General features: G+C 39.6%; 1 protein-coding gene across 1 annotated transcript; it reads right to left on the bottom strand.

Annotated features, from left to right (window-relative positions):
* Window positions 1-3,003: 3,003 nt before the first annotated feature.
* Mlf (myeloid leukemia factor) lies at window positions 3,004-8,670 on the bottom strand. The gene is made up of 4 exons (XM_065235893.1): window positions 8,540-8,670; window positions 5,850-6,413; window positions 5,191-5,436; window positions 3,004-4,723 (listed from the first exon to the last, which is right to left on the bottom strand). The coding sequence occupies exons 1-4, from the start codon at window positions 8,587-8,589 to the stop codon at window positions 4,642-4,644; spliced, it is 942 nt and encodes a 313-aa protein (XP_065091965.1). The 5' UTR covers window positions 8,590-8,670; the 3' UTR covers window positions 3,004-4,641.
* Window positions 8,671-9,657: the final 987 nt, after the last annotated feature.

Genomic DNA, 9,657 nt, shown 5'->3' on the forward strand with positions numbered 1-9,657 from the left:
GTGACTAACCTGCTATTGCAATTTTTCAGTGTACCACATGGCAACACCACTACTACTGGATTGTACCACATGGCAACACTACTACCATAGAGGTAACTCTAAGACCACTGGGTCCCGAAGAAAATCATTATTATTTTTGGCTCACTCAGTACCAGAACAACGGTCCCAAGCAGTCCCAAGCTATTTCACTCACCCCTGCATGTTCTGCATGAATCCACACACCCCTGATGTTATCTGTCAAACTTTCATAGCGAATCAAAACAAACATAGTGTAGTAATAGAATTTCAACTAGAATAGGGTACGTTAATCGTTTGCTTGGGACCAATAGGCTATTAAAGTGGTGAGCCAATTTAAAATCGTTAGTTTCGTATTGATTGTTGCTACTACTAGATTGAACTAGCATTTTCACCAAATGTACTAGAATGTTTTGGTTCTGTCTCTTTCACTCTACTCAAAACTGAAATGCACAAAAAAATTACAAAATGATACGCACTCTTTGCACACTGTCAAAGAATCATTGTACACAAAATCAACTTTGTTCAAATCAAAACAAAAAAACTAACCCATCTGGTGGATGATGGCACAAACTTCCAAGAAAATTCTATTACAGTGAACCACATTATTTAAATGGATTTCTTTGCCAGTTAGTCGTCTGTCACTTCGTTTGTGGTCCTAGGTTACTGCCTTGCGGAACTCCCGAGTTGTTTGAGAAAACATCCGATTCCGACGCGCCAATCTTGACATGTACATAGCGATTCACCAAGTAAGATCTGAACCAATCCACAGCAGTTGACGAGATGCCAAGTATCTCCAGCTTGGCCAGCAGGATATTATCATAGAGGTAACTCTAAGACCACTGGGTCCCGAAGAAAATCATTATTATTTTTGGCTCACTCAGTACCAGAACAACGGTCCCAAGCAGTCCCAAGCTATTTCACTCACCCCTGCATGTTCTGCATGAATCCACACACCCCTGATGTTATCTGTCAAACTTTCATAGCGAATCAAAACAAACATAGTGTAGTAATAGAATTTCAACTAGAATAGGGTACGTTAATCGTTTGCTTGGGACCAATAGGCTACTAAAGTGGTGAGCCAATTTAAAATCGTTAGTTTCGTATTGATTGTTGATATTATGGTCCACCGTGTCAAATGCAGCTTTTAGATCCATATACGCAGTATCGACTTGCCATCCTGAATCCATGCATCGCAGACAGTTAGAAGTGAACTGCACCAGGTTCGTGGACACGGAGCGCTTCGGGTAGAAACCGTGTTGTTCTGTATCGATATAATTTTTGCAGCGTGCGAACAGAGCACCATTTATGATAATCTCGAACAGTTTTGAGCAGGCACACAGGGAGGTGATTCCACGATAATTTATGACATTCCGTTTATCTCCTTTTTTGTGCACTGGGAACAGATAAGAAAGTTTCCAGCGGCAGGGGAACTCACATTGCTGTGCCGAGAGATTGAATAGCCTCGCAAGTGGAAGGCAGAGATTGGCTACACAACGTTTTAGAACTGATGACGGAATGCCGTCAGGTCCGGAGGCGAACGATAGCTTCAGTCTGCGTGTTGCGGCTTTCACCATGTCTTCTGAAATGCGCGGAATAACGAAACTAAACACATCACGTGGCATCCCAACAGCAGCATCCAGCACTTGTGTTGGCGAAGCGGAGAAATCGTTGAACACTTGCTTGAAATCCCTAATAAAAAATTACCATAACCGAATGACAACCCAAATGATTGAACTATTCTACATATGGTTTGGATGATACCCGGAACACGTCGTTAAGCAAAATAACCATAACAATTTTATTAGGGATGACGAGCAAACAAGTCGCATTTTTCTCTTTCACTATTAGCCGAGTCATTCCCGAGAAACATGGAACAAGGCAATCCGGATTCCTTCCGTTTTGAGTTGATAAACGACCAAAAACTTTTCGGATTCGTGCGAAGGTTCGCTTCCGTGCGTCTCACGTGTCGATTATAGAGAAAACGATTGTAATTTCAATAACTACGACTCGCAAAATTGAACAGTCGTTTGTAGTACGACGAGCGAGAGTTACAATACTTTCGGAGGGCGGCAGAGCATTGACGTTTTAGCACGCGTAGGCGTGGGTTAGACCATGCAGGCTTTAGCGGAGGTCGTCGAGCTGGGACAATGCGGAAAATAGCATCTTCCAGTGCAGCACTGAAAAAATCCACTGCATCATTCACGCTAGCGGCAGTTTCGATAAAATGCCAATCAATTTCCGCAAGCGCATTGTTCAATGCAACATAATCGGCCCGGCGAAAGTCCAAAGAGTAGCACTCAGATGACGGCGTAAAAAGAATCGGCGCAGGTAAACTAAATGACACGACGAGAGCGGGATGATCGGCATCGAGATCAATCAGTGGCTCGACGGGCAAGGAAACAGAAGTTCCCGGTAGTGCGGAATCATTTGCCAGGACAAGATCTAGCAAACGTTTATTTCGGTTCGGAAAAGTATTCACTTGTGTGAACCCGTAAAAGTTAAAACCGTCCAAAAGAGCACAGCAAGCAACCGGCATATGCGAAAGCAGTGGATCAATTAATGGTGTGCCACTGTCTGTAAAGCGCCACTGTAGACCAGCTTGATTGTAGTATTGATCCTACCACCAACCAATTTGTTCCGAACGGCCGGAAGACCAAGCTGGGGGGGCATGGGATGCTCACTATGCCCCTCTTACCCCTACGTGAATTTTATTTGCAGTATATTCAAGAATTGGTATATGTATCAATTTCCGAGGTTATGATGGTACATTTGGGGTGATGGGATATACATTTTAACGGGATTCGGGGTAATGGCATTCGGGGAAATGGGGTATAGGTTTTAATGGGATTCGGGTTTATGGGACATTTGGGGTAATCGCGTTCGGGGAAACGACATTCGGGGTAATGTAGCGCAAACAGTTTATGACCAGCCTCAAGCAAAACGGAAGGGATTTCACAATATTTAAGAAACTCAAGCTTACCCTTGTTCAATAAATTATGGTAATGATTATTTTTCATGTATAGTAATTCTCTTACAATCACTTTGAAAATAAAACGAACGAAAATTCCACAACTGTCTAAAATTACGCTATTATAGAACTACTACACTTTCCAACGACAATTTTCCGATGTCTGTCCAGTGCAGTCCACATTCTGTATTGATTGGCTCGTTTTGAATATTTTGTTTTATTTTTGTTGACAACTTCCTATTTCTTAGCCTTAGCTAATGTTAGTTCCTTACGTACGACCCACTTTTTTATTTTCCATCTTTCCCTACACGCTTGTTAAGAATATCGTCCAAAATATATCATTCAGTTGATGTGGTTTTATTTAGTGAGAGATATCTTTTTGGTAATACATTTGAAATTTGGCTTTTCTTTATCGAAAGTATCATTGAGAACCGATGCTCACATTGAATTTGTTTGTCCATATACGGTGTGTAGGTCCACATGCAAAGTGTATCTATCGTTTTGATTGATTACTGTGTAGTTGAGTTACTATTAGGAGGGTATAAGAGGTGTTGAAACAAAGCAGTGACTGCCCTGCTGAAGTTAATTCTTTACTATTTTTAGGAAACATTGCATGTGTACAGTAATAAGTACCAGAGAAAATAATTCAATATATGCTACATTGTTACCAACAAAGTATATCCTGTAATATATGCCCCTATTATCATATTTGATCGAAACGGATGTTGGGTATGAAAACCTTTTTAATGGAGCATCCGTTTTGATCGAAAACGGGAAAAAGGGCGACAGATACTCATAATAATAGACTGGTCGATGTGGCATTGACGTACCCAGAAGTCACCACTGTATCCAAACGAGCAGAGCATTCATAATCGATTATGAACAGTCGGAACTATTTTTTTAATTTATACGTTACATCCAAAACGCTTTGAACTGGATATTTTGCATTACACGAGAAAATGAGCGGAAGTAATTGCATATTCCGAAAGAATAAAGTAAAAGTTTAAACAAACAGATTGTTTCGTTTTCTCGCATTGCTGCTGAGAAATGCTTTAAAATCATCGCAGAAAACAGTGATTGCCGGTTCAGCTGATTTTATATCCACAGGTCTATTACTATGCGTTTCTGTAACCTGTAAACGTATGATTGATCAGACTCTAATGAAGCAATATGTATACCTCTTCCTACTGAAAGCCACGGAATCAAAACAAAATACTAAAAGAAGCATCTTTTATGAGAACTAAAAGTTTATTCTAGGCATAACTTTGAAACAATGAACATGTTGAACGCATATTAAGTATTTATCTAACTTGAATTAATGTGTTTTCCTAGTTCCTTGAGGACAGGAAAAATTATCTCTTAAAAAAATATCTTAAAACAATTTATAGGGAAGCATTTGCGCGAGAAGGCTATATTCACCGTCTCGCGTGTAGTCCATTCCGGGGGGTTCAGCACGCTGGATTGTGTTAATAATTTGCAAATACATTTGATTTCAGATTACAATGCTGATTACATCCATAATTCGCAAGTTTTACGAAGAGGGAAATTTTGTTTGCATTGCGCGCTCTTGGTTGTCCGTGTTGTCCGATTTGTCATATAGCGAGTAGAGATCCTTCTCGTGTGGCTATTTGGCTTCTCACCCTGGAGAGGACGATTTATTGGTGATAGGGAGAAGACGACGGCCCCTTGATGGCACGATTCTTCCTGCCGGTCATGCTGTATGGGTGCGGGTGAACACTGCAAAGAACAGAAATTCTTCGATCAATCGTATCCTGGAAAATAGTGCCGTTGGATACGGTTTTTTTGTTCACTGATAATGACGAAGCGACGACGGTTAGCGACCACTCTCGGACTGATGAGGAATATTTCCAGTAAAGCCAAGTTTCTGAGAACTTTGCTAGATATTTTATCGCATTGTTTCACACAATTATTGATTTGAAATGATTTGTCGACAGAATAGATAGGCCTATAACGAATTGCATTCTCCTGACCTCAGATCCGGTCATTAGAATACAATATCAGCCTCTGAAAGAAGATAGATTTTTTTCGATCTTTGAAATTCTTCGGCCAATTTCGACATTACCAAAGTGTACTGCCGCGCTGACGAAGATACTTTAATCAGTAAGTTAGTAGGAGAGAGGCAGCAATATGTATACGTTGAAGCTTAACCGTAGATTTGTTAACAGGTAAGAACATTCTAATACCTTGTAGTAATGTGACCGGCTCCAGTTGAGGGTGGCATCGCGAGCGGGGACGAAGCCGGTGATCGAATTGCCCTACGTGGCGTCACCGTTGGGGCAGCAGGAGCACCGGTAATGCGATTACGATGGGCTGAGGACGAAGCCACCGACGACGGCGATGACGAATGATGTTGGTATTGAGCACTACTCTCCTCCGTCGGCAAAGTCACATTGTACGGAGTGTTTGCGATAGCACGGATATGCGGCGGGCTAGATAATATTTGCAATGAAGAAGAATAGCAGCGAATAGTGCGAAGTTGGATAGGAATAGGTTGGTTTTTATTGCAGTTTATAAGCATAACGTTCCGCTTGATTTGACGAATAACAGTCGTTTGACTACGTAATCGAAGGTAAATACGAAGGCATTCTAGCTGACAATGAATTTAGAAGCGTATCTTCAAATTATCTTGAAAGCCCACCTACATATCACAAGTTGATCTTGTGTAATCTTCCAGACCAGGGTTGTTAATCAATAACCGTCGATAACGTCTCCATTGAAAATTCACCATTGTAGGCGGTAACGCTGACGATATGGACAGTTATCAATTAAAAACCACGCTCCAGACTGTATAACAACGATCAAACTCAATGAGAACTTATGGCGTAAGAAAACAAGTACTTACTTAGGCTGATTAGAAGGCAGTTCTTCGATTTGAAGAGCAGGCCGACGACCACCCGCTATGCGCATTGTGCTGCGCGCTTTGGTTTGAAACTCGCGATCAAAATCCTCTGCATCCTCGTCATCCAGATTGATGTAATCCTGACGTTCCTCATGTTGGCCAGTGCGTACATTTTGCTCTCTTTCGATGATATGTGCACGTTCGCCAATATGATGTCCGATGGCCATTTTCTTTGTTCCACTGCGGCTGTCTTGCACCGTCTTGCGTGTCTCCTTTATTCCTCCCGGTCCGGCGCGAGTGCTAGAAGTAGCTTGGTACACCTGCGGTCCATCCGGTCCTGAAGTCATCGAATAAACACTACTGGAGCTGTATAGTGTTCCATCGTTGTTGTTCAACAGCCGGTTCATATGCATATTTGGATGTTGCATTGCCATCAGCTGAGATCCTCCACGAGGTCCAACCAGCGATGGTCCAGCAATGTGATCCAACGCACCGAACATTCCAAACGGGTTAGCAATCAACGAGTTCATCATGTTGTTCATTTGGCGCATCGCACGCATTTGATGACTGAAATGAAAAATGTTTTAAATGCCGATCCACACTCAGGGTTGTTCTTTCATTTGCTATAAAAAAATGTGATGGTGAAATATGAAACCATTAGGGTAGGTATTCCAGTAATAGTGGTGTACCAATAGTTGTGGTATGGGGTTTATGCCAAAATAATAGTTAAAAACCGGATTAATTTATTGTTCATAGATAATTCTCATGAAATAACAACGATTTGCATTCTTGGAACCGTAGTTCTGACAACTTAAACTATAAGGGAACAGAATTTCATCTTGGTGGCTGGGTTCGATTCCCGGTCCGGCATAGGCATTTTTCGGGTTGGAAAATTGCTCGACTTTCCTGGACAATAGAGTATGATTGTATTTGCCACACAATAATACTAATGCAAAAGCGGTATATGCTTACACCGAAAATAGTTTTCAGGTAGCTTCCATTGGAAACACACATGATTTTCATTCATAATCAAAATTAATGGATTTCATCTGAATTTCACATAACGTTTAAGCGATCACATTAATTTTATACGTTTTTTCATATGAATTTCATCGACTTCATAATATTCATGTGATTTTGTGACGGGATTTGCTGCTATGTGATCACAGGAAAGCTAAGTGAAATCGAAGACATCAAATCAAGAAGACAGATACAGTAGCGCTTCGCTCGAGCGAAGGTGAAAGTAACGCATAGAGAAATGAACAAATACACAAACCTTTCTACTGAGGTTGTAATATTTGCTATCAAACTATCGAACGAAGAAGCATTTACCTTTGCACGGCAGATGACGCGACTGTGCCGGTCTCATAGCGGTCGTATGAGAAAATGGAAGAGTTGTAAGTCTTCTTGATATGTAGTCTTCGGTGAAGTTCACATGGCTTTCATCCATAGATCTTAATTAACAACTGTGGAATTGCTCAAAAGAACACAGCTTAGAGCAGGACTTTAATAAGAACGTTAAATCATGTTGGTGTCTTCGACGCACTTATTCCTTGGTTTATCAGGAGTAAGTGGACAGAAGACATTAAAACGATACTATGTGAAAGCGTTCTTTTATTAGCGATTCCGCACTTTTGAGGATTCCAGTTAGAAATGCAACATACAATAATAAAAACATAAAAATATATAAAGGTAAATTACATCTTATTCATTTTCGCGAGGGACACACACTTCCTTGTATGAGTGCGTGAAATTTAAAATACATCCTCAGTTATTTAAATACTTTGAAAATAGTAATAATACTTTGAACGGCATGAAATTATTAACGACAATTAATATAATTAAAGGTGTTTTAAATGTATCGACAATAATTAAAATATTAATATTTGACAGCAAATAAAGCAATTAACGAATTTTACAGTGTATTTAAAGTAATGAAAGCAGTAATGATAAGATTTTAAGTTGGTCAGCAGGTTGCGTGTCCCTCAATTTCGCTAACTATTATCATCGTCAGGAGGATTAGTTGATAAAAAATCCTTGAACGCGCTTTTTTTTGCGTCAAGATGGATCACGTTAAGAAATGTCAGCAATGAGCTAGGCTTTCATTTACCACCCTTGACGATAATAAGTAAAGATATTGACGATGACATAAACACCCTACATCAACATTGAGAATAATGACTGCGACTAGAATACATTTTAAAATATGCTCGATCTGTCATCCATGTTGTTTTCTTTTCATCGATATTTATACCAAACCTTTTTTTTCTGAGCGTTATCACAATAAACTTTCATGACGTGTTGAACAGTTATTTGACATTGTTTGTGCTAAAATGATTTTTCGAGCCAAACTGATATCAACTTATATGACTTATGCGTCAGTGGCATTTTCAAGAGGCTACCATCAACCTCAGAATTATTCAAAGGAGCCACCATCATCATGGCTAGTCAGTTCATTCAACGCAATATCGATTTTGTCTGAGTTAATCAATTGCACTATATCCAACTACATGGCACATAATGCTCCTAAAACCACGCCACATCGAGTTTTGTTGTAATTCATTTTGATGCTATGTCCAAGCTTCTGAGGACAATAAATTTACGCCACATACAAGGGGAGATGAAAATCTTTCATCTCGTTGGTGGCTGATTTTGAATCGCTATTTTGCGGTAGAACTTACGATTCCACTTACCCGAAAATAGGATCATCCTCGAGATCTCCCAACATTCCAAACAACGACATAATGGAGAATAGCTTTCAGTGCTATTTAAAACCAATTTTTCGGCAAATTCACTGCAGTATTATATTTCTACCGATTATTCCTTCACTTTTCTTCACAAAATGATGGCAATTTACTAAAAGAGCAATGTAAAAAATAAAATGCGCGGACAACCAACTTTACGAAACAAAAATTGACAAGCCGACGTTTTACGTTGGAGTGAATGAAACACAAAAACACTGTAAAATTGCGTTTAGCACATACCCTTGACAAGATTATACATAAAATCCTATAAGTGCGAAGCGTTCAAAATCGTGTAACTCAATGTTTTGAGGGATGGCTCTAGAAAGTGCAAGAAAATTCTGTCAAACAGGCCTGTGCGAGAAAAAAACTAAAAAAAAATCGTGCAGGCCGTACAAATATTACGTAATGCGAAAAATGTACACGGCTGGTAAGATTCCCAAAAATCAGTCGAATTCCACTCAAAATTGAGTTGAGGTAAATACAAATTCGTAATCTTGATTAATTCCTAAATTTCATCAATTTTGGTGCACTGGAACTATTTTAAATAAGTGCGATTACATTAGTATACACGCAATATTGGGGCTACTCAATTTTGAGTCGAAAATCACTCAGTCCAGCCAAAAGGGAAGTTACCCAAGAATGGGTAAATATGCTTTAACTCAAATCTGAGTATACGTGCCAATGGGAACTGGGTACACACGCTATTTTGAGGCTACTAATTTTTGAGTCGAAAATTAGAGTCGGTGTATAATGAGTCACGCCAAGAGAAAAACAGTTGAACTCGCATCATGGTTTTCGAAAGATTCTCATTTTTTTCACTTGGCAACAGAGGACTTCTACAACAACTTCAAATGACTTCTAGCGAGAGAAAAAATCTTGCGGCTGTAGTAAATCATTATATCAGTGATTTTGTCAAATTATCTTAACAAAAAATTGTAGAAATTCACATTACTAATCAATACCGAGCGTATCCCATGACAATTTAACGCTCACTGCGTGTTTATGCTCATTTCTTTGATTATATTTTATATTTTATTGCAATACCTTTCGTGGACCTTTCATAGCAT

The sequence above is a fragment of the Ochlerotatus camptorhynchus genome, unplaced genomic scaffold (genome assembly GCF_037179485.1).
Source record: "Ochlerotatus camptorhynchus isolate MF236.1 unplaced genomic scaffold, CSIRO-AGI_Acam_v1.1 ptg000503l, whole genome shotgun sequence".
NCBI lineage: Eukaryota > Metazoa > Arthropoda > Insecta > Diptera > Culicidae > Ochlerotatus > Ochlerotatus camptorhynchus.

Coding starts and splice junctions, on each gene's coding strand:
- Mlf (XM_065235893.1), bottom strand. CDS start 8,589: ATGTCGTTGTTTGGAATGTTGGGAGATCTCGAGGATGATCCTATTTTC. Junction 6,414..8,539: donor GAGGATGATCCTATTTTCGG/GTAAGTGGAATC, acceptor TTTTCATTTCAG/TCATCAAATGCGTGCGATGC. Junction 4,724..5,190: donor GCCGGTCACATTACTACAAG/GTATTAGAATGT, acceptor TGTTCTTTGCAG/TGTTCACCCGCACCCATACA.